General features: G+C 37.2%; 4 protein-coding genes and 1 long non-coding RNA gene across 8 annotated transcripts in view; 2 read left to right on the forward strand and 3 right to left on the reverse strand.

The window, feature by feature from the left end:
* Positions 1–2502, reverse strand: LOC5518905 (protein lap4). 2 transcript variants are annotated; one of them, XM_001638780.3, is made up of 5 exons: positions 2372–2502; positions 2171–2276; positions 1646–1782; positions 1071–1184; positions 1–546 (listed from the first exon to the last, which is right to left on the reverse strand). In XM_001638780.3, the coding sequence occupies exons 1-5, from the start codon at positions 2393–2395 to the stop codon at positions 304–306; spliced, it is 624 nt and encodes a 207-aa protein (XP_001638830.1). In that variant the 5' UTR covers positions 2396–2502; the 3' UTR covers positions 1–303. The 2 variants fall into 2 exon arrangements, with proteins under 2 accessions (XP_001638830.1, XP_048586564.1); XM_048730607.1 differs by having other exon boundaries at positions 2171–2282; positions 2372–2410.
* The window catches only part of LOC116602320, a 27492-nt gene continuing 4905 nt past the window's right edge, over positions 2480–25066 (forward strand). The window contains exons 1-2 of the long non-coding RNA XR_004290377.2: positions 2480–2588; positions 23749–23785. This is a non-coding gene — a long non-coding RNA (uncharacterized LOC116602320). The remainder of the gene's footprint in view (positions 2589–23748; positions 23786–25066) is intronic.
* Positions 3473–6323, reverse strand: LOC5518958. Its single transcript, XM_001638779.3, has one exon. It carries the CDS (start codon positions 5984–5986, stop codon positions 4337–4339), a length of 1650 nt encoding a protein of 549 aa, XP_001638829.1. The 5' UTR covers positions 5987–6323; the 3' UTR covers positions 3473–4336.
* Positions 8224–11170, forward strand: LOC5518904. Its single transcript, XM_001638837.3, has one exon. The coding sequence runs from the start codon at positions 8449–8451 to the stop codon at positions 9712–9714; it is 1266 nt and encodes a 421-aa protein (XP_001638887.1). The 5' UTR covers positions 8224–8448; the 3' UTR covers positions 9715–11170.
* LOC116602319 overlaps positions 12939–25066 on the reverse strand; it is a 14222-nt gene continuing 2094 nt past the window's right edge. Inside the window, exons 1-2 of one of the 3 annotated variants that reach the window (XM_032363714.2) lie at positions 22225–22736; positions 12939–14340 (exon numbers count right to left, since the gene is read on the reverse strand). In XM_032363714.2, the coding sequence (XP_032219605.1) occupies positions 13628–14278 (651 nt within the window). In that variant the 5' untranslated portion in view covers positions 14279–14340; positions 22225–22736 and the 3' untranslated portion in view covers positions 12939–13627. Of the gene's footprint in view, positions 14341–19943; positions 20078–22224; positions 22737–25066 lie in introns of those variants that run through there. The other 2 variants (XM_048730606.1, XM_048730605.1) reach the window with 2 other exon arrangements.

Raw genomic sequence — 25066 nt, forward strand, 5'->3', positions numbered from 1 at the left:
TTTTCATTAATAATTTATTTCACAAAGTCTTAAAAAATACATACTTTACCGTAAAACATATTTCTTGATACATCTGATAAGTGACTAATTTTAAATTACAAAGGATAATCTACTGCACAAAACTCAAATAATACTGTTCAGAAGAAATATTTGTTTATACAAATGTAAGCATTTTGGAGGAGTTTTATATGACATTCGATGGTATAACATTTCAGAACCACAAATCATTTTAAAACCCACAACAAAATGACTGGGAATGGTCCATCAAATAATACCTGGGAAAAGGCATTGTAGTTGTAGAGTTTATTTTGTTCCAGATTTATATATTCTAAGTCCAACAAAAACAACTAAGCTTCCTGCCACAATACCAAGTGATAATGCCCCAGCAGTGGTACCAAAGAATGCTGTCACTTTAGAAACAACGTCAGGTTTGTGTTGACCCTCACCATTCACTTGTATAGATGGCGGGAAGGAATCCACTTGGTCCGAGACTCCCACGCCAGGGCTCTTGGGCGTGCGAGGGGTGGTTGGATAGTATTGAGCTCCCTACAATTTGAAAAAGTTTTAAGGGGGGATTCTAAGCAGATATTTTAACATATGATGTATTTGCCTGAATCAGGATCACCATAACTCTGGGTCCCAGAGCAGACTTTTCTCGTCCAGTGACGCTCAGCCAAAATGCTGTTTTGCTTGTCGCTGGGCAAGGAAAGTTTGGAGGCTCTGGTACGCAGGGTAGATCACCATATGATATAGAAAAATCTCATTGTAACTTAACATTGGCCTTGAATCATGTAAAAGTATAAAAAGAAAACGTCAGAGTGAATAATTATATTCTATGTAGTTAATGTTCTTTCAATTTCAGCGGAAAGTTCGACTATGAAGAGTTTGGTCACAACAACTTTCTTTTTTTTGGGGGGGAGGGGGTGCTATAGCAAATTTTGCACATTCTCAAGCTTTAGTCTTTCTCTGCTCTGAAACTCCACAGAAATGCTTCTCAGGCTAACCTGCTGTTTTACAATAAGCAGTGGCAATAATGTTATTTTTAATAGATGTATTCACAGTAAAAATACCATTATTTCAGCTTCGGCACCCTGCTCTACCAGGAGGGAGACGTAATCTTCAGACACCCTGAAGGCTCTGACAGCCTGCTCATGAGAGACATTGTCTAGTCTTGTGCTATTGACCTGTAGGATCAAGGTAACAGTAGTTTTACAACAACCACAAGTGCAAAATTACCAACAGCTTTAAAATGATATTCACTGAGAGGGTAGTTAGATGAGGTTTTTTATCCATTTGCTTTTCCCTGACAAAAATCATTCAGTAGGGTACCCGTGGCTCTTTTTTAAACCATTTTATGACATCTCTGTTTACTGAACTCTTATCAGTAAATCTTGTTTTAAAAACTATCATTTACCATGGCTTGCATGGCAAATTCCTTCTAAGGACATTACATCATGAGTCCGCTTTGATCATTTCTCCCCAACCCTCATCGACTACCTCCCCTCTGCCCCTATTACACAACCCCCCACCCCCACCACCACCACCACCACTCTTATCACCTAACATTTTTGTTTACTCCTAAGTCATATTTTTTGTTTTAATTTCAGAGCTTCACCCATTCTTCAACAGCTGTTAGGACACTTACAGCTAGAATTCTATCTCCTGGTTTAAGTCGACCATCATTTCCTGCAGCCCCATCTGCACGAACAGTTGTTATAAAGATACCAGGGTCACAGCCAATATGAGGGTGGTCTATCCCTCCTCTGATGTTGAAACCAAATCCTGTGAAGCATAAAGGAATTTTTTTCAGAGTAAAATTCAAATAAAATCCAGGGAAGGGAACTATGTTATGTTTTGATTGATTTAAAAATAGTGGGATCACACCATGATAAGATTTTAAACCACAAAAAGCAACATACAGGAAAACTGTTAATTAATCAGTTGATTTAAAAAATATATATAATTCGGTTTTATTGATGTCTCCTTTTGTTTTTTTTTAATTTCTTAAAGGTGAAATTCTTTGTTATCGTTTAAGTTAGTTATGATAAAGCATAACAAACCAATCTTCCCGCATAAAATAACAGAATATTATTATTATTCGTAGCTTAAAACACAGGAAATACTAAAGCGATAACATATTGTTGTTGTCGTGTGGTCGAGCTTTGCGTACCGTTTTCATCCTTTCCCAGATACACCGTTATCAGTCGTGACGGTTCACGAACGGATTTGCTCAATTCTTTCCATATTGTCTCCATATCCTCCTCGCTTGAGAATTTCTGAAGTTAAAAAATGCATAATCTCTACGATATAACGTTTATAATTCTACAAAAGAATAATAACTAGAGAAAAACAATATTTCTGAACCACTTACGTCGTCTCGCTCGTCGTCAGCCATTTTGTCAACTTTGAACCTAAGCTCTAGGCGTTCCTTGTTGTTTAAGACTGGGGCGAGGTGTCAACTTTCATTCACAACTATTCACAACAACACGATACACGCGGTTCTATGTACTTATGGCACGAATGGTTCTGCGTTATTCTACTTATTATATTCAAAGGACAAGGAATGGAAACCGTCGACCGTCTATCAGGTGAGCCAACTTTTCTCTCCCTTTACCAAGCAATCTTGAGATAAGATGAAATAGAATATTTTATTTTGTGGGTACGACTTCAGACGAAATTGGCATCTGAGATATTTCGCATTTGAGTGGTTAATTGCAAGCGGCGCTTCTCACTGCAAGAGAATCGCGGGTGGAATCAATTAAATCTACCGTCATGTCCACTGTTTCCGCCTTATGTTTTGAAATCGACATGCTAATGGGGGTTAGTTGGGGTCAACAATAGTCAAGGATCAAAAGAAGATTTACCGCTTAAACCACAGGGATACCACCAAGCTAGCGATTACAAAGTTTTTTTTGGAAAAAATACAAAACCAATATTCAAAAATCCTCAAACTGAAGTGTTGATCTTTTCTTAAAATTGCTTTTGAACCTTTGTACAATTATTTATGTGGGTGTATATATGAAATAAAAAATAGGAAATTAAAAAAAAAAGATAGGCATCAAGCAGATCAAAGTTTTCTCGCAGGGTACAGAGTGGGGACACCAAAATAAAAGACGTTTTGTTTATTATTTCAGCCCTCAGGCGGGGGGAGGGGGGGTTAGGGGTACTGACCCACCAGGTTCAAGGCCTGGCTTCCAACCTTAGGACAATCTAGAGATGCGCAAAATATGCATTTTATGAGATTCCAGAAAAGGTAAAAACCCTTTTTCCCCATACAGAGGGGACTTTCTCAGACGTCATCCATAGGATATGGGACAACCCTTCCCTTGCCGCCCCAACCCCTAGAATTTGAACAAAAATACCCTGTTTTTATGTCTGTTTATAATAACAGTAATGTTTGTGAGGACTTTTGATTAGCTCATTGCTCAACTCCCAACGTGAAGGACAAAATTTTACTGCAATGTGCTGCTTATTGTATTGGTTTTTTTTTAATCTCAAGTACCTTCCATGGGTGATGTGGATTTTTTTTAAACAACACAATGCATAAAACCTTTCAATCAAACAGGTAATTATTAAAAGTGAAAAGGAATGGGCAGGCTTGTACATACATTTAACTCTATAAAATTTCTAAAAAAGGAATAATGCAGGCCATTACCCAGGGGGGTGCGTTCATATCCCCCACAACGGCAGAAAGTCCACTTCTGGTACGCAGGAAAGTTGCCATTTGAAGACAAAATTATAAAGCATAAAAGAATTATATAAAAAAAGGAATTACTAGACCACTCTGGTATGTCAAACTTCTTTTTTGTAGTCAAATCTTATAATAAACGTCCTGTAGAGATACAGCAATGGCATAAAAAATCCTTTTTGTTCTTTTGGGGGTGGTCAAAAATCAGGTCTACTTTTTCGAATTTCGCAACCCCCCAAGAAAAAACCTGGGAATGGGCCTGTAATGTGGTGGAGAAATGAAAAAAAAAACATATTTTTTTGGTCTAATTTTGCATGCCTCAAAATAAAAGCTTAAAGATTACGTAACAAACTGATGTGTATAATAATATTCAGTGATCGATAGTTCTCTAGAAACACACTTCATCCAAAAAGCAGTTTGCAAGCGTTTAAAAATATAAATTGCTAACTTTATGAAATTAAAATATAGAGCTAAGACTCGAGTATGCGACTCGATTGATCCAATCCTCAAGATTCTTACATCCCAGTCTAAATTATATTTGTCCATTATCTTCTATCTCTACTTCCCTTTATAGCCTATTCTACAAGCCTTTTTTACGTGATGATACTTCATGGTAAGTAATTATCCAGTCGATGGTTATTATTATTATCAAGCCAAACTAGCCAGCTGCTGCATACAAGTCTTAATTTTCAGTAACTTTGTTCTCTGTAAGTCCTCATACTTCTGGTCTTTGCCGAAATCATACGATTCAGTTTTCCCTGATGGGAAAGCGCGCGTTAGGAACTGACCAATCGCACTTTTGACGACAAACTCGGGTGTCGCACTCATCATGCGAACTTCGCAAGTTTCTTTATATTCCTGCATAAAGTCCGCTTTTTTCTTACTATCCGTTTTCACCTTAGCATACATCACTAAAAAGTCCCGTACAATATCTCTATGATCTAATAATTTATCTTCCTTATTTCTACTGGCGCAGTATGCCGACCTAACTCGTCGCTTCTCTTTACTTGCCGTCAATATAGGGCGGTATTTCTTCGCTGACATTGGTAAAATAACTCGAGTTTCTTCAGTCATGATTTCTTTCTTGTTCTTTTGTGTAGACTTCCGAGTCACTCCAGACCTTGAGCTTACATGAGACAGCGCCGAGGAGAGATCTCTTGATGTATATCTATTCTTGAATAGGTCTGTGGAGTCGTATTCTTTCGCGATACCCATGGAATAGAAGGATTTTCCGCTTGCTTGACTTGACCGATCGAGAGGAGAGTACCTTCCCTTACATTCCTTGTCCTTCATTGGCGTATTATCTTTGGCTCTTCTGCTTGTACTTGCTTCAGAGCTGGTGTCAAGGGTAGGTGTTTTTCTTTGCTCAACCTCCGACTCCAAGACTGAGATTTTACTCTCTTCTTCCGTGATAACAGAGCATAGATCTTCGTGATTGATCACTCGGATTCCACCACTTTGTAGCGTAACGAACTTTACACTGTTTCTTCTCTTTTGAATGATTTTTTCTAAGGATGATTTAAGTGAGGGGTCGGATAATTTCTTTATGAACTCTTCCTCGTTTTCCGGTTTCTTGTTCCTCTCTTTTTCTCTTTCTTCTTGTTTATCATCAGATCTTGCCGTTTTGACATTTCCTTGCGATAGACTTATTCTGATAGCTGTTTTTGTACTCGTTTGAGACGATGCAACGGTTTTTCTTGAGACAGAGCTCAGTTTTCTTTCACCACCACTCGCTGTAGAATTAACAACCGACTCTGACTCCTCCTGATCTAAATGACGGCTATAGATATTACCACGCTGTTTAGAACTAACTCCACTGTTATCCTCTTCATTGGTACTGGTATATTCTTCCCTGGTACCTTTTCCAGGTAATGTAATACCAGTATTGAATTCCTGGACTCTTGTCTGTGTTCTAGCGCTTGAAATTCTAGACTGAGATGTACTCAAATCACCTAAAGTCCCTACACTTTCCCCTTCACTACCAACATAACAAGACAATGCTTTTCTCGGCCTATTCTCTACTATTCGTCGTGTCTTGTTTTTCTTGGCATTGTTTTGCTTTTCAATTTGTTTCTGCAAACTTTTTCGCATAGCTTCAATATTCATAGAGCCTTTTCTGACTTTGTTGCTCTTGTCCAAAATAACTCCTGACTTAACTAAAGCAGATCCTTGCATGGGATTTCTTTTTAAGTTTGTCATGGTTTTACCATTGTATTCCAACTGCGCAATGATATTTCCCATCGTAACTTGTCCATGTCCCTTGGTACATTCTTTCGCGTACACCTTTCTTGTCGACATAACGGTTTCACTGTGAAATTGTAGTTGATTTTGTCCTAGTCAATCATTTCTGCTCATGACAGCTAGTGTTTACTCTTAACAAACTGTTTTGGTCGGTAATTAGTCATCCTAGAGCGTCGTCAAGCTCATTGTTTATAGTAAATGATTTGTCAACATCGTGTCAAAGCCCCAGTGTTGCGTAAAATTGGCTCTGTTCAGCAGCTGTTTTTAGTGGAACCAATCCTATGTTTTTCATCCCAAACTGGCCATATTTTCAATCGCCATGTCGCCTAGGTATTTTGGAACCAGTTAGTTCGATCTTTTTTTGAGGCTGCCTTTCCATGCAAATGGATGTTTAAGCCTATGATGTGATCTTGAGACCTTAAATTATCACTTAGACGCTAATTGAGGCTCATTTTCACAGACCACCCCCAAGGGATGAGAATCCTGGATTAACTTTATAAAATAGATGGATTAAATTTAAGAGTTTGCCTCTTACGCTAGTCGGTGACTAAATCTGCTGTGAACGATAATTTGGATCAACCTGCCGCCGTTTTCTATATCCCCGTTTAGACCCATTAGATCCATTAACTTGACTTTCCGATAACTTTCGGTTCTATTCGACGGCACGGGTTTACGTGAGAGCATGTCGATTAGCCTTGGAAACTGGCGTAAATTGTTTAGTACGCCTCTTCCGTTTTTCGAAAACAACAACAAAAAACTAAATTGTGTTTCATAAAATCCTTGCATTCTGTTATTAGTATAATTATTATTATTTTTTACATTTGTCTTGGTAGGGGGAAGGCGCTCATCAAAAGCTTAGCGCTAAAACGAGCACTTAGGATAAATGTTCACTAGAAAAGTATTTTACTATCGTACGCAATATTTATACATTGTTGGAATGTCCCTTTTTATACTAAAATTCGTGAAAGTGCACACCTCTAATCAATACTTCTTTCTTCTTCTTACAGTCAAATTTACAGTACTCGTGCAATTGGAAGATAACATGTTGCATTATAGCACATATTAAGCATTATACTAAAATAAAATGAAACCTTCATAGAAACATCTCCATTAAGCAGGCATCCCTTCAGTCGAGACCTGGGACTCTCTTTGCGCTTGACATTCTGTCTTCGCCTGGACTAGCATCCCTTATGTGACGGACACTTTTCAAAGAACCGATTTCGAATTCTACTGTTAAACTCTTATAAATTAAACCTTCTCAGAACCCTTCATATAACGGACACAATTTATTATATAAAAGAGTCAGTCTTTGAGGCACAGTGTCCGTATTATTGGGGGGGATGGGTCGATTGCAAACGTATTCAGGGTGTCTCTACCCTAGTTCCAGAGCCTCGAACGTCTCTCTATGTAGTGGCCAGCGCTGACGTTTTAGGAGCCGTTCGAGGCTCTGGAGCCAGTGTAGGGTGTCTCTGAATTCGAAAGATCCTTGCACCGTTGAAGTGTAATTTGGTGTTATTCCGGAACGCACACAACTTTCAAAATTATGCGAGATAACTATTCAGGTTTATTAAATGAACGCTTATCTTTGAAATAAATACAATATTGTTGCAAAAACTTCTCAGATCGGTCCGATGGAAATGGATTGAAACAGAGTGTATGTTTACTCAAAATTTGAAATTTCATGTCGAGTAAACCAAATCAAATTCTGCGCATATAATCCATTTTCCAAAAATTGTTTCCTTTTTATTTATTTTATTTATTTGACATGAATGAAGTATGAATGAAGGCAGGAAGATTTACATTTTTTTACATTGTTTTGTTACTTTAAGTGTCTCCTAGACTTTATCCCAAATCGGCCGTTTCCTATTTTACAGCAACACTTAAAGTTTTTTATTCAGTTCTTTAATTTCTTGTTTTACGTGAAAAAAATAATGTTGATTGTAATTATTGAAGATTATACCTTTTTCATGATGGTGTAAATGAGGTTGCTTCAAGGCTATGCAACCATATAATGGTTGTACACGTGTGCACAAATTTAACTTACTGTCACCTGCGTGAAGATGGTATTATCGGGAATTAAAGCCCTTAACTGGAAAGTACAAAAAGAGATGAACAGTTGGCCAAGCGTCAATTCAATCAAGAGTACTACGTTGAATTGTAAAGTGCAAAAATGCTATTAAACATGCGTATATTCTTACAAGGGTTTCTTTTGTCTATATAAACCCAAAGGTTGATGGTAGTCTTTTGTCCGTAAAAAGCATATTAATTCCCCTGGGGAACGGATGCAAATTTTGGATTGTTTTTTATTGATGGCAACGGATGGTAAACACCAAAAAGAATCGTGCCCAGCGATCACTACATGTTTTTGGCGACAAAACGATGATCACTTTGTTGACTCAATTCATTCACCTAAAGTGAGCAGTTTTCAAATTGAAGTGGACAGTTTTCAAATTGAAGTGCCGTAACTTCAAGTATTGTCACTTAAAGTTATAGCAATTGATTTCTATTAACAAGGGTACATGATGTCGGAGTGTATTAATATCAAAACCGAAGCGAGTTTGCTGACTGTTGTTCTGACCTCGGCTAACACTACAGAAAAAAGAAACCCTTCAGAATGGCTCGACCTCCGAAGCAAAATTGAAGATGAGAAGTTTCGCCAGCTAAGCGCCGATTTAGAGCGAAGAAGAATTCGAAAGTATAACTTCCACTTGGAAGAGCTGCAAAAGGTTCAGAATGAACTTAAAAACTTACAGATAGATAGAATGAGATTTGAACGGGAAAAATTGCTACGTAAGAGGAATATTGCTTCTCTTGCAAAGGAGCGAAAGAAAATTTCTAAAACGGATGTACACGATCGAACAATTCTACCGATGAATGAACGCATGCTAGGCGGATCAGCTTCAATCGCTTTCGACCCTAAAGTAGAAAAAACTAGGAGATTCCGAAGGTCAAAGACAACAGGTAGTATTGATATTTACAGGCGAAGCAATAAAGATGAGAAGTATTCAGAGAATCAGGATGATATTGGTGAAGTAACGATGAATTTCCCGTACCTCAGTGATCGAGATGTAATGAGATTCCACAAGAGCTGTAAGTCTGCAGGAAATAGCACCGAGTGTCGAAGATGGGGAGCCGCGTGGCTTTGTGCCAAAAAGGAACAAGATTTTGCTTTTGAAAAGGGCAAAAGATGGACGAAGCATCTTTTGAACGCCGAGAAAGAAAAGATGAAGATTCTTAGTGAAAAATGGGCCGCTTTGCGAGATAGGCGATTCACAAGCGCATTTTTAAATCTTGGATTTGGACTTGTTAACCTCGAGAACAGTTCCGTGAAACCAGCTCATTCGGAATGCACTGATAGCAAGGTTAAAACACACGACAAAGCTGAAGTCCAGTCTGAGAAATCTTCAAACCGCCTAGAGAATAACCAAGGCGGGGGAATCGACAGTTCAACCGATGATGAAATATGCAATGAACCGTTCTTTTCAGTTCAAAAGAGTACCAGATTTAAGAACGTTTCTACTGGAGGTAGCAAAGATAATACCGCGTTACTATTTATGTCTCCCTTCTCAAAAGGAAAAATTTATAGAGATAATGAAGAAAAAGAAACAAAGGAAAGAAAAACATGTGGTAAGGGTAAAAAGGATAGCCAAATAAAAGTAGGTGAATTAGACAAGTTAGTTTCCGAAACCGAAACATTGTTTGTGGATAAAGCAGGAGGAAACACAGCAAATCAACAGAACAACGCACCCTTTTTACCGGCTCTTGACAAAAACCGGTCTGGCTGATAAACAGATTACAAGGTCTACCGACCTGTGCCGTACCTACTAGTGTAACAAACATTGGAAAGCTTTTTCCACGTGAGATGGAATACCGGGCCGATTTGTCAATTTTTTCCCACTTAGATATAGAGGATAGAATTAAGAGGACCTCACCAGATATGTAATGGAGAATGGTCGTGATTATTATTATATGACAACGTTTATAGCGCGCTTTGATTGGCTAACTTGTAGTCATCACTTTACCGTAAGGGTCAGATACATTACAGGCCTGTACCCAGGATTTTTCTTGGGTGTGTGCGGAATCCAAAAATTAGACTTAATTTATCCGGGGGGGGGGGGGGATAGAGTTATTTGATGAAAATTTTGCCACCCCCGGAAAAACAAAGAGGGATTATTTTATGACTTTGCAGTATCTCCACGGGACGTTTATTATCGATTTGGCTACATACCAGAATGATCTAGCTTATGCTTTATAGTTTTATCTACAAACAGTAGGTATTGAGAACCGAAAGTGGACCTTCGGCTGTTGTGGGATGGGGGGGGGGGGGGGGGTTCGCTCCCCCTTCCGGCATAATTTCGAGCATAATGGCATAGTCTGAGCATCGAGCATAATGTCATAGTCTGAGCATCGAGCATAATGGCATAGTCTGACCATCGAGCATAATGGCATAGTCTGACCATCGAGCATAATGTCATAGTCTGAGCATCGAGCATAATGGCATAGTCTGAGCATCGAGCATAATGGCATAGTCTGAGCATCGAGCATAATGTCATAGTCTGAGCATCGAGCATAATGGCATAGTCTGAGCATCGAGCATAATGGCATAGTCTGAGCATCGAGCATAATGGCATAGTCTGAGCATCGAGCATAATGGCATAGTCTGAGCATCGAGCATAATGGCATAGTCTGAGCATCGAGCATAATGGCATAGTCTGACCATCGAGCATAATGTCATAGTCTGAGCATCGAGCATAATGGCATAGTCTGAGCATCGAGCATAATGGCATAGTCTGAGCATCGAGCATAATGGCATAGTCTGAGCATCGAGCATAATGGCATAGTCTGAGCATCGAGCATAATGGCATAGTCTGAGCATCGAGCATAATGGCATAGTTTGAGCATCGAGCATAATGGCATAGTCTGAGCATCGAGCATAATGATGGCAGAAGTGGTAAGATTTTCAGTATAATTTTATCGTAATAGTAAAAAAATGATCTTTTTGCCCTTGTGAAAAAAAATGAAATGTAAAATGTTAAATAAATAAATAAAACTCAAATCGGTGGTATCTAGTATGGCCAGTCACAACTTCAGCCGTTAGAATTGTGTCAACTATGTACTGATGCTCTCTTGATTGCACATGTTTTTTTTTTTACATCATTTGAGATAAACCTGGTTGTTAACTTGTTATTGGTGGATTTCTTGACTTTTTTAGTAAATAAATACACAAATGTTGCGTTCTAAGCTTTTTTTTTTTTTTTTTGGGGGGGGGGGGGGGGGGGCGGAGTGGGGGAGGGCATGCTCGAAGATCCAGTTTACTTTGCGGGCGCTCCCGCGGTAAAGACCTTTGGGAGCGCCCGCAATGTACGCTGGATACTCGAGCATGGGGGGGAGGGGGAGGGGATTTTTTTCTTCTATAATTACTACGACACGAGCATAATTTTGAGCATAATGGCGATAATTGTAGGGTGACACTCAAAAGCATAATGGTCAAATTTTCGAGCGTAATGTATCTGACCCTATTGTTTCAGAGGGAATTACGGAATTGCGTTTGCCCTACAGAAAATTAAAAAAAAAAAAACAATCTACAGTATAAATAAAAAAATATTCTAACCTCGAGTATTTATTAACCGTCTTCATATTGAAGTTTGTCATATTTTCGACTCTTATGTATTTTTATTACAAACATATTATTTATACTGATGTTACTGCCGTAGTTTTTAGTGAATGGAGCTAGAGGAGTCTCTCTCACCCGCCAAAGCCGCGCTCCTAGGCTAACACGTACATCCATGACTTATATTTATGAAAAGTTCTTTTGAGAGCAGTCGCTAGAAAGCCTCCAATATTATATTTAACATTTAGTTATTTATTTTTGTGATCTGATTACAAAGGGGAGTATCAGAAAACATGCCAAATTTAAACTACAAAAATATATTATTTAGAGAAATTGAGATACCAGTTTATTTGTTGACATGGCTTATGTTAACCAAAAACAACGCAAATGTTTCATAATAGATTAAGAAAAAAGGTGCTTGCATGGGTTCTTTTTTAAGTGCTTTCCCAAGATTGCAATTTACTAATTAACTGGTTTCCCAAGAATATAGCTTCAAATTAAATAACCCTTTTTAATGCTTTTCAAAAACCTATGTCACGTATTCTTCAAGTAAAGCGATAAACAACAGAAAATTGTTTACGTTTTAAAATCTTTTTGCAAGAAAACAAAATTTGAATTTCCTTCTTTATTGGCCGGAATAGGCCGATAAGCACTGGAGTTGTGATTGGACCAAAAACGTGTATTAGTCTATTTGAAATGTTGTCAAGCTTTCGAGAAGACAAACAAGCCACTCAAAATATTGGCACTTGCTCTCATAAACCGGCTTAACGGTTTTTCCATGGCAGTGTTTATACGAACATTGTTTTTAAGGAAAAAAATCCAGCTATTTTATATTACCCTGAGCGCAAGACTTTTATCAATGTGAACCCAAGTGTAATAAAGTATTTATTTCCAAGGGCTGATTTTGGGAAACGTTTGTGATATTTTCTTTGTTTTAGATGGTTTTCTTCTAACATTTTCATTTGAAATACAGAAAAAGAATCGCAAAAGTCTGGCTGACTTGGAATCTTTAATCGAATTACGTTTGCAAAAAAAGGTTACGTAACTTACCGCCAAACGCATGAACGCGAGGTTTAAATCTTTCATAAACCTGATAAAATTCTAAGGTTGCACTTTGGCCGTCCTTAATTTTTATTGCATTTTAAATGGAACAATAGTGTACCTATATTCATCTCTTTTATTTTGTAGGAAAAAAACTGTTTTATAAGAACTTTCGTGCTGAAATGCTCTGTTTTTCAAGAGAGCGATTTTTACGAGACATCGGTATAGAGCTTTAGAGCTCTTATTTGGCCATAAAATACACAGTATAAGCCGTATTTTGTAATTATGACGGACGATTAAAAGCCTTGAAAAACGATGGCGAACCGCTAAAATATACAATAAACAAAAAGGAAAGGATTGCTTGTTTTTTTTTATTATTATTTTATTATTCGCCCAAGAAGCGGAAGATATTTAAATTATAAGTATAATATATTTGGGATTAATGGTATTTTCTTTAGAATCACGATAAGGCTTTCTTCCTTTCGCCAACTCCTTCGTATTTTTTTCTAATTCAAACATCTTAGATACGTGATAAAAAGATTGCGAGAGTATTTGATCTTTTTTCCTTCACGTAAGTGTCAATAAACTTCTCTGTTTTTGCTGTCAAAAAGCTTCGTTAGCATGACTTTATCTCAATTCCGTCATTTGTTTTGGGTTGTATGATTAATTACCAATATATTTTTTTACTATCAAAAGTTTCTTTCGTTTTATGTGTTCTATATATAATATTCCTTTTTTTTCAATCAATCAGTGAAATATATTATCGAATGTTGATTATTGTTCACTGACTGTTTCCAAAGAAAAATGATATTACCCTTGAAGTTTCAAAATCATGGTTTTCCTGTATTTTAGCTATCTTTTCATCCTCTTAGTACAAGCGGCTTTCCCATTTCCTTCATAAGATATTTCTAATGTTTACTTCGCATTTATACTCTCTGCATGGGGTATTTTTTCTTCTTAATCCCGTCTACCTTATTTACTTAACTATCTCATCTAAATTCTGCTTTTATTGGTTATTGACTTGAGGCTATTTTCTATGAATACAATTAGTTGATATATGTCGGTGTTGTTGTTCGTTTTGGCGGTTCTGGCGCGATAGCCCCCACTTCTTCCCCTCCACTCATCTCGTCACTTGATGCGTAATACGTATTACTATCGTTCTGTAAATCCTCTTTAAACATAGGATTACTAGGTCTTTGATCGTTATTATTTGCGTTTTTCAAATCTGCACAAGACTCTAATGATTTGGATTTTCTATTACAGTCTGCGTGGAGATTTTCATGGCTTCGCCCGTAAGAACCACGAGGCCGCTCTCTGTGACGCGCCATTTTTGGCGAACAATAAATATCTGGAACCTTGCTAGGAATGCCTGGCAATGAGCCATGTTGGTCGCTACTTTTTCTAAAGTCCTTTCCTTTGAAAAGTGTAGGTTTGTTAAGAATATCCGGTTCATCCAGGCTTGGTGACTTTCGGCTCCGATTATTTTGAAAGTCGTTTTCATCAAGTGACTCGGACCGCAGATTGATCGGTGGTAACTTCTTTTGTCTCTTGGGAGAAATACTTGCATATAATACTGGGCTTGCTGTAGCATTTTTTAGTAGCTTTTCCTGCTCTACTATAAGCCTTAAAACGCCAGTTGCTTCTTCATCGTTAAATTTGCTTCGAGGGGGAATTCGCCTTTCCCAAGTATTGTTCATCTTGCAGATTTTCTCACGAGATATTTAACTGACACATCAGGCGTTTTTCCCGCGTAGTAACCCTGAAATTATCAAAGTTTCAGTCGTCAGAATTACATGAAAATCTTACACGCTAACACCCCGTGAAACACCAACGACTATACCCATGTCATCATCGGGAGGAAGAAAGTTTTATTTACATAATTTTCAAAGGAAGCAATATCCGAGAGAAAGTCGCAACAAACAATCTTTAGCATGGCTTTATTAATTCTTAGTGTCATAAACTAACCAATAATACAATTTGCCACCCTTCGCTATCTGCAAAATCACTCGCGCTGATTTTTTTCATTCTAATCAAACTGGGGAAGTTTGAAGTCAATTATGTTCGTATTTCACTTACTTGCCGTATAACGCAACGCTTTTAAGAACCAAAGGGCCCCCGTTGTTTTTTAGTACCTACTTGATATAGAGTTTTGCAGCGTTCTTTAGTTAGCAGGAGTTGACAACGCAAAGGCGGATTTAATATCAGCGTTATACATAGCTTTTTTTCCAAATAAGAAACATTCTCACTGAGAGTCGTAAACTTGAGAGGGGACGGCCCACTTGTATGCACAAACCATGAAAATTAAATACCCCCAAACAGGTGCACTTTTCCTATTGTTATTACTGTTACCATGGCATCCAAACAACTAGTTCTTTCGGGTACTTTGCCGCCTCGACCACCGTGAATAGGTGTTTTGGGTACTTTGCCGCCTCGACCACCGTGAATAGGTGTTTTGGGTACTTTCCCGACTTGACCATCGTGGATAGGTGTTTTGGAGATGTTTTATAACAAAGTTTTACATTAGATCAAAGAGGCAATTTTCAAGTAATGTTTAAGACTATTTTTTTAGTCCAGTATCACCTGAGTAAATATAAGTGACAGTCTCGAGGTATCAGATTTGTCATTATCTTAGAGGAAACATTCGGCCCCGCTATTGGCTCAAGCGATGTTCATCGCATCGCGCCTTTCGCCTTAAAAAACAATTACTCAAGTATTAACTTCTCCCAATGTCAGAATATTAAAGATGCGCAATTTAATGGCTTTGGAGTTTAAAAGAGAGTGCTTGGCTTTCTCGGGAGAATTGTACATAGTTCTGCACTAAGCGCTTTTTCCCTATCTACCGATGTTTCAATACAAAAGACAAAGGAAAAAAGTTCGAATTTACGTTCTATATGGCTAACTGAACAATTAATGTCTATTTAAAATTGGAATTTGTTTAAAATACTAATTCGGTTTCTGTTTGAAAATAGGTGAGAAATGTTTTGAAGGACATGAAAAAATTGACATAGAAGGAACGAAAAGCTTGAGTTGTCAGCTCTTGAAATAGGGCTACTGTTTTGGAAACAATCCCATGGCTAAACAAAAAAGGCAATAAAAATATTGAAGTGAGTGACGAAAGCTACCGGTAAATGCCCATGTAAACTTTTTTTACGTCAACTTTCAGCAATGATTGCCCCCTGGACAAAAAGCAAACAATTCCTTTTTCACACACTCATTGACATGCCCTGAGCATTATTAAGTTGCCCATATATGTTGTTATGACAAACGTGAATACTAAACGGAGATGCTTCGCTTAGGTAGCTCTAAGTTCTTTGTTCTTTGAGAGAATATTAACGAGTCGAATTTCCACCAATCGAGTCATGAAATCTTAATAAGTTTGAGGTCTTGTGTGCTTGTATCAATTAAGAGAGATAGGTCATATTTACACGTTCTAATAATAATGACAAAAATAGGTCACATTTCGTCCAAACAACTACACTGAAAACTAAACTAAAACTAAAATATTTCCTTAAATTGAATCGTGTTAATTAATATTGTCACATAGTATTCTATTTAGTATTTCAAAACATCCTTCTACTTTAAAGTTGACACAAGCGCCGTTTGAAAAGCCAGGAAGGAGTTCCCGATTTTCTTCAGAAAATGCATAAGTTCAGCTGATATTTATCTAGAGTAGGACATAAAGGTGCTAGGCTTTATGGTAATTTGAAACTGCTTAGCTACTGTTGTTAAACTAAAGGATGATGACGTCTTTGTGGTATAAAGGAAATATGGTTTATATAAATCTAGTCAAAAACTCAATTGACAAAATTCAAGAAACCTGATTGAAATCCTTTGGATTTCTTTCATGACTTGGAATATTTTTTTGGAAATAAATATATCGACCTTATTATTCAATTCTATATTATTTTACTGCATTTGTAAATTCTAGTGTTTAAGATTTGTTTCATGGTGTTTCTTAAAGTTATACATAATACTTGTTTGCCTGGCAAAATAATAGAAAAATCAATAGAAATTATATCGTACCTTTGTAAATTTGAAGCTAATTCGTGCTTTTGGCGCCGATATGTGGAAGGAAGCGCCTGCCTGTGACTCGTTTTTCCTGAATTTACGCGTCTGGCTCATTATCTAAGACCACACCATTCGAAAGCCATTCAAACGACGCGACACATTCATATATCAGCACCGCGATATCTCGCTGTCTTCTTTAAAGATTAAAATTCAGAAATAAACTCTGCGTAATTTAAGCTCATACGAAACTTAATGAAACGTTCCTTCTGGTGTGCTTGAAAAAAAAACTCGGCGGGAACCATGGAATTTGTATTGTGACGTCATGGCTTATGGCAGCTAGCAAAGCCACCTACTCCGTAAAGGGAGTCTCATATCTTCTCATATCTGAACAAAAGGCGTCAAATATGTGCTCACATTACTTGATTGCTAGAAAAGAAGACCTTATTTCATCTAAATTTAATTTGTCTTGGATGTTATAGTTGCTTTTGGTTAATTCTTCGCCAATTAATGCACGTTGCGGATTAGGCTTGCCTCACTGCCGGTAACGGTGTTCGCTGTTGCTTCTTGGGGTTTGAATGTAAAAGGAAATTACCATCGCCATGGTATGTTAGGGACAACATTCTAAGTGGCGAATCGGCGGTCTCTATAAACTCCCCATGCTAACAAGTTTGCCTTTGCGGCGATTTGCACACCGGCAGAAAGCCCATTTAAATTATCATATGGGGCGGTTAGGCGGATAACGATGCCAATTTTGAGTAGCGAGGAATTAAGTATTCGTGATATTTAACTTGTTTTAAACACTCCTTATGTATATAATAACGATATGAACCAGAATGTTCAACTCTTCTGAGAACAGCCAGTGGAGTTGAGGAACTTTTTCAGCTATTAAAATTATTGTTGCTTATTATTATATTTAGGGACTTGTATCCTGTCTCTTGCATTGGGTCTTTGACATAACTATTATTACATACACAAAATGCTGCATTGATAGGCTTAATCTTCGATGCTTAAAACGCTAAAAATATTTGCGGAGGAAAAGCTCCTTTCGGCTAGAGGTATTTCGCGCTCTAATGTTCAATAAACATGTCCTTATTCAAAACCATATTGTTTCGTAATCTTCCTAAAATCTTTCAATGTCGTATAATCTCCTATAGGTGTTATAGTCTATTGTTTTTCAAGTAAGTTGATGAGCTAAGTGGATATGCAATTTTCTTCTCAATTTTCACGTGCATTTTTTTTAAAGAAAGGCTTGAAAACTTTGACGGACAATTGGAAAATTCGGCAACATTACGAGAGAATAAGCAGGTTAAATGAGGCTTAAAATTGGTGGATATAGCTATAAAAGGCAATCATAAAAATAATTTCCAAGTTTATTATAGTTTTTAAGATTATTGTTATGGAGATATTTACGATTAATAAAGAGGAAGACAATAAAAAGGAAATCAAGTGAACGACGCATCCCTTGCTGTGCAACCAACATTTTGCCTCTTACGTCAGTCGAATTTCGCAATCGTGGGAAACAACACGATTGCAAAATTCGAGTGACGTTAGGCGACATTCATTTATTTATTTATTTTACCTCACGAAAATAGCCCCTTTTTATCAAATAAATAAAGCCATGTAACGTTTTCCTCCGTGTTGAGTCAATTGTTAATTTTTCGTCTTTTCTTTTATTCTCAGAGAGCAAAATGCACGGGAGCGAGGTAAAAAGTTTTTTTTTGTATGCTTCTGCGTGTTTAACGTCAAATGGATAATCCAGGTAGTCTCAGTCATTTCTTTCATTCACTTAAAGAGTCTATAAAAGCACAGGGACGAGAAAGGAGGAAAACAAGTGTTATGCCCTATGTTGAAAACTAGCTAGGAAGGCTTCCGGGACCTCACATTAAAAGTCGATACGTCCAACTACATAACCACTAAAAACCAGTACAAAAATCAAAACTGTCCTTAATACTACAAATAATGCTATTAGCCTAAGAATAATTATTAACAATACTTATTTTATGTATAAGGAATTTGGAGGAATTTTGGAACTTCTGTTTCCTTATCTTTTTATCCATGATTCTTCAGAGATCTTATCTTTATTTTAGCATGCTGGCACGCCTCTAGCAAAGGCTCATGGGGCGCGCCTGTGTGGCAATTGAAGACTTTCATATGATACCCAGCGATATAGCTAACAGTTAGAGTGCCGAATAAATTTAAGGTAGTAATTAAGTATAAGACTCATAGAGTTTGGTTATTCTTTTTTTTTTTTCGATCTTTTAACAAAGGCTTTGTTTCCGCCCAAGGCATTATCGGAAGGAACAAGCGAATTTTGTTATCAGCTTCTTTATTCTTTGATAAAAGATTAAGATCTAAAATAATAGCTAATTTGATGGAGACCTCTATTTGACAGGTAAATTGTTTTCGATAGATATCATATTCCATGCTTTTATCAATAAATGAAGTCATAATGATTTTGCAAAATTGTCTTATGGTAAACACTTATAAATAGACAACAAACCGTCATCGAAGACCATTGTTCCATGAAACGTCCAAGAAGAAAAAGCACAAGAAAAAATAAGGCCCGAAAAAGGAGGCTTTTGTAATTTCCCTTTTTATCATCCGTTTTTTTTCTTGTGAATTTAAAATCCCTAGGCGTGCTTCTCATTTCAGAGAATTTGAAGCGTACCTACAATCACCAGTTTAAAAAAATTCAAAAACAATTTCTCTGAAATGTTTTTCGCAACATCGGTTAGTATTTTATTGAAATTATTAATTTCCGACCGCAGGCTGTGTTTTCAAAATACACAATGCTTTGAAATATGAGTTTTTGAAATTTGAGTTGGCTTGGCATAATAGAAAGCATGAAAAAATCTTGCTTCACCTGTCATTTGTGTCAGTTAGTCCTAAAGATATGATAAGAAATTGGTTATTTTGCTCTATTGTTACTGTTATTTGTAATATTATAATTCTAAAATAAAATGTAGAAATAGCACGAAAGTAATGTAATGTAATGTATGTTGAATTTGTTGATGTTTTTTTTCAAATATCACCGCTTCTCGAACAAAAAAAAAAAACTGTGAAGAATAAAAAAACATATTGTCTTTGAAAATTAGGAGTTCATTTGAAGATATAGTGGGTGATATTTCAAGCATTACTCTTGAGAATCGAAAGCCTCTGATTAGGAAAATGCAGCTGCTTTCGCGTGAAATGTTTAAAGGCAAAAGGGGAATACGCTGACAAAGATGCCAACTTGTTTGGGAATCTTAAAACGATCTTTTTGAATATTTGTGAGTTAGAGCCACATAAATGAATTGATTGAATTCTGTACACTTTGCAAATAGTAAAACAACAATAAGAAAGCTTTTTTTTTACCTTTGATTGATCAGTCAAGTTTGTTGCCTGTTTGGATGAGTCTCTCGCTTAGAAATACAAATACTGCTAGCGTGAGCGTGGTACACTTCCTCCAAGCCCTCTTGAAACGAATGTACGAATTTTAAGATGCGCGCCTGCTTAGAAACGGGAAAAACAGCAACCATTTGAGAAAGACTACATAAATTAACTACGGAAAGATAAATGAACCTTATGGGTGCTCAGTATTTTAATGAGGCCGCATATTGATAGGAATAAATCTCTTAAGAAAAACCATTAATGAATATTGTCTGAGAAATATGATCTGTAGGATTTTTAGACTTGAGGTAGAGGGTGATATCTTTACAACGCCGATTTTGGCCTTCTTGGCCAAGGCCAAACAAAATAAATTCATGTTGAACTTCATGGCAAAACCATGCAAATGGGTGGGTTCTAACTTGCAAAACCTGTTCCCATATATGAGCGGCCTTCGTAGTTACCCACCCCTTGAAAGACGCTCTTTTTGATATGCTCTAAAAGAAGACTTTTGTCACTTTGTCACAAGAAGCCCAAACAATGTAAAACTTGTAGACAAAATAAAGAGAAGAGAAAAGGGAAATTATGGAACCCCTGGAAAGCCCCCTCTCTTCCATGCATCCTTCGCTTGTTTTGTCTATGTTGGCTATCCACCTTGGTAATTTATTGAATCGTTTATTTATTTTCCCGAACAGTCACATGGTGTACAGAAGTTGTGAGATCATTAGCATTAGACTGCTGAGGCTAAAGCAAGCGAATAACTGAGATTTTTATTAAATGTCAACAATGACTTTCTTGTTTCTATAAGGAAGCAGTTTACTCCGTGCGTCTCTTGTCTGTGATTTTAAAGTCGTGCATACGCGTTGCATAGGAACGAGTTTTTGTGGGGGCCAAGCATTGCCCATTCATGACTCACATGTAAACCTAACCAATCAGAATTCTTCTAACGTCACAAATCTTTGCCTACCAATCAGAACAAACGTTTTACGGGCTAGTTTATGACGTCGTGCATTTTTCAACAACCAACGTAACAAAATTAGATCGACTCCAGGAATACCGGACTAAAGAAGGGAACAAGAAAAAGAAAAAAGGATCAATGGAAAGAATTATATGAGCTCCGTGGTTATAAAAAATGGATTTATTTTAGCAAAAAATCAGAATGAAGAAGGAAAGCGATTTTGAATCGAGGAATAATTTGCTATAATTTTGTCATTGGAATACTTTGCAGACAAATAAAACATGAACATCACTTTCATCTTTAGTTGTTGATTTGATCAAAACCATCAAATGCAAGTGCCTTTGTGGGGGCGTGTTGCGTTGCTTCACTAAGTTGAACAATTCGATCGATAGTATCCACGACTTGACAAGTTACCTTGTCTTTTGGTTCTTATTGTGGTTGTAGTGTGGAAGGGGAGGGGAGATCATAGACTCGACACCGTATTAGATATGCTATAGCAAGGCATCGAACTGTGTATGAGAAGCTTCATTAGGCTTTCATAAAAAAATGCTTGATTTAACCGGTTGTAGTCAATAGAAAAAGCTAATATTTTGTACTTTCTTTTCTTGGAAAACATCAATATTAAAATACACTTGAATCATTGTGAAATTCTATCCATCCTACAATAAATGTGACTCCATTCTTTTGCTAAAGTATAAAGTAGTAAACTGATAATGATATTTTTCAAATTGAAGATATACTAACATTTAAAATGAAAAATTCTTTTGCCAAAGCATAAACTAATGAATGATTTGAATTTTCCAAAATGAAGATAGATTTTTATTATCAAAATAAAACCGGGATCCACAGTCTTCGAAGTAAACTGTTCGCAGAAAGGTTTATAGCATTGGAAGCGGCTGGTCGCACAATTGATCACGTATTTTCTGTTCAAATAAACTATTTAATATATTCAGCAAACATTTTCCGCACCTTTGTTATACCGATGCCCAATATGGTAACTTCCTATGACATTCGAAATTATCAATGAAGATTGCTTTTCTGTCTATAAGAGGACACTATTAGGTTATTCATTTCAGTAAGAAAGCATTTAAAAGTGAAAGTTAACAGCTTTAGTTAAAATGTTTGGTCAATTTTTATATAGGTATTATACGGCGTTGCAAAGCCATTCGCCCAATCACTACTAGTATACAGAGTCGCTTTTTTGTGCTGTGTGCTTTCGTTATTTTGACCCCTGTACTGCCAAAACCCGCTCTCGCAAATAAACGATAAATCCCGATTATGACTCGGATACAAAAGCTACAGTGGACTCACCCCTCTGAAGATGGAATTCCTTGAAGTACAGGGATGTGTGTACTTCTAAGCAGTCACACCAAACGACCCAATCACCACGAGAAACTGTTAACTCTTATTCAAAGTCTTGATGTATAGAAACATTTTAAAGTGATTTTGACTTAAACGAATAATCCACCAAACGACAACCGCTTATTCCTCTACGTCATACGAACGTCAGCTAGGATTTTTAAGCTGTTTTTAGCACTGGAAGGCATTCTGTAAGCGTGAACCCGGGCGCTTTTTTCTGACACAAAGAGCGATTTCGCACTTTTTGAATTTTGTATGCCCTACTTTTGTTTTCGTTTCTAACACGGATGCTGGCATGTTTAATCCTCATGTAATTTAGAGCAATTGCTTCGGAGCGTTTCTTAATTAGTTTTAACAAGATTTTGTTTGCGTTGGTTTTAGATGTGAGAAGGAAACTAGGCGAGCACCACTAACTTTTTATTGTGTTCCAGTTTCTAGACAAACAAAGCTACGCTTTCGGAACGTGTTCTATTCAATAGTTAAGAGTGGTTATTTGATGAATGCATCAACACCCGGAAAAATCACCATTTATGACAAAACAGGAAAAGAAAGTTGATGTGATTTCATTTGTGATAACCGAAATGAAACTTCGAATTTCAGATATAGCAATTTCACAGCAGGCTTTTCTTATCATGCCCTTTGTATTTGCAAAGTGGTGTCAGTAAAGTATCATGAAAAGCTGAGAACTTTCGTTGACTTTGTTTCTATTTAGGTTTACACGAGTTTCCGTGAAAAAAGGCACTACCTTGCTATGCACGGTAAAAGTTTTTTTTTTTGCGCGGTGATAAAATTAATAGCTTATATGAAAATATGTTTTCTGCTTTGCCTCGCGAGCGAGTGCGAATAAATTAGATGAATTTGATAAAGTCGTTTTCTAGTCATACATTTCTATGAGCTTTGTAAATAAAGTGCGAAATAGACGGAATTGTAAAACACAGATTGAACAGAAAAATCGATACCTTCATAAAAAATACGACATCGATATGGTTTTGATTGATATTCTATTCTAAGTTTTTTTGAAGAAGTAGATAGATTTTGGGCGGGAAAGGGCGACTTTTAGGCATTTGGGTTAAACAAAGGTCGCGAAACAGAGTGTGTGTGTGTGTGTGGGGGGGGGGGGGGGGGGGGGGGGCACGAGCGGCTAAAACAGCTCCCCCACCCTCTTTTTAACACCTCTTTTTTGGAATCGGGAAAAGGTTTTTATCCTGAGCAAGTCTAATCACTTTTATGAAAGGGAAAAACTCCATAATAACACTGAAGTCGCTACGACGAGTGATCGTTCGCGGTCTCTCTGTTCGCGGTCTCGGTACCTATCCATTATGATTATTACCATGTTGTTGGCAGGGCTTTTCTTGTAGAACATACGTGCGCTTAACGACGGATTGGATCGGGATGTCAAACCATCGAACAAAAACGCAGAAGTGAGTGCACCTTCTAGAAACACTGCATTACATCTTATTTTTGTTTCATTTCCAGGAAATATGGTGACGGGTTTGTTCATCTCTTAAATCTGGTAAGTTAAAGTTGGTTTAGAGGTAACAGCACTGACATTTAGAAAAAAATGTCAGTGATATTGCATGCTCTATGTGCCAGTAGCTCGGCCACTTAGGGAACGTTCTCGAAGACTATCTAGATCTCGAAACATAAACGTAACAATTTGTACACAGTATTTTTACGGAGGGGTTTTATCAAACATTATTTTTCTATGTGATAAGCCAAGCGAAAGCAAGGCTGCTTTTGCGGGTGATAGTGTAAACAGCTCCAGCATTTCTAGACTGCCTACGGCTGCAAGCAGTCTACAGCATTTCTAGGAAAATTACCCATAACCAAGTGCAACATGATACTGGCGCTGTTCGCGTGTGTGGAGGTGCGCCAAAGTTATTCGCCAACATTTTTTTACTATCTCTTATGGTCAGTCGATCAAGGCGTCTAATAAGCCAACAAAATATGAAGCAGAGTTAACTGGTGAATGCCAGTGCTGGTTAATTTGTTGGCGCTGTTTATGCGGGCTTTTCAAATCCTCTGGCGAATTGTGCGTAGTCGGCCAAACCATTTCGAACATTCATTTTATTGCAATCAGATGGTTGATGATTGGCTATCGCGGTTTGAGTGACAGCGAAAAGCTTATTAAAGAGGTAAAAAGAAATATAATATGCGATTGGAGTCATAGGGGCGTAATGGATGTGGCTTTAATTTTCTTGTCTTTTTTGGTTATTACTCACGTGTCGATTTTCATTTAAAAGCGGAGGACGTGGAAAGTTTACTGAAGCCTTAATTAATTTGCTTATTACTGTTTTCTGGGTATGGGAAATAATATTAAGAGTTGAAATAGAAAGCATAGTGTAAATTTTGCAAATTTGCTGCAAATACAGCCATATTTTAGGCACAGTAAAGTTTGACTGTAAGATTATCCGAGATAAATATTTTCTTGGATTACTGACTGTTTGCAAAGGTGTGCGCAAAAAGGGATTTGAATACACGAGTCAAGCTATCTCAAGAACTTGGACAAACTCTGCCGAGACATGAGCTAACCAACACAAATACATCTGCCTTAGTGTCATGGTAGAGATTATACAGCCCAACTAAACAGCTTATTAAGGCGGCAACGAGACACTTTTAATACCCGGTCCAAACATTTAAGTTTCGCCAATTCGGTTCTAAAATATACCATTTAGATTAATTAAAAGATTCGTAGTAATAACAATCTTAAACTAACACCGGAATTCAGAAGCAAGAGTGGAATCTAATTTATAACAGCTGATATTACTTTTTCTTTCGAGAACGATCCCTTCTT

The sequence above is a fragment of the Nematostella vectensis genome, chromosome 7, assembly GCF_932526225.1.
Source record: "Nematostella vectensis chromosome 7, jaNemVect1.1, whole genome shotgun sequence".
Taxonomy (NCBI): Eukaryota; Metazoa; Cnidaria; class Anthozoa; order Actiniaria; family Edwardsiidae; genus Nematostella; species Nematostella vectensis.

What these genes read in the sequence shown, in the direction of transcription:
- LOC5518905 (XM_048730607.1), bottom strand. Translation starts at nt 2,395, where the DNA reads ATGGCTGACGACGAGCGAGACGAC. An exon ending in CTGACGACGAGCGAGACGAC is followed by an intron (nt 2,283 to 2,371) that starts GTAAGTGGTTCA and finishes TGCATTTTTTAA; the next exon opens with CTTCAGAAATTCTCAAGCGA. An exon ending in TCTGGGAAAGGATGAAAACG is followed by an intron (nt 1,783 to 2,170) that starts GTACGCAAAGCT and finishes TATGCTTCACAG; the next exon opens with GATTTGGTTTCAACATCAGA.
- LOC5518958 (XM_001638779.3), bottom strand. Translation starts at nt 5,986, where the DNA reads ATGTCGACAAGAAAGGTGTACGCGAAAGAATGTACCAAGGGACATGGA.
- LOC5518904 (XM_001638837.3), top strand. Translation starts at nt 8,449, where the DNA reads ATGATGTCGGAGTGTATTAATATCAAAACCGAAGCGAGTTTGCTGACT.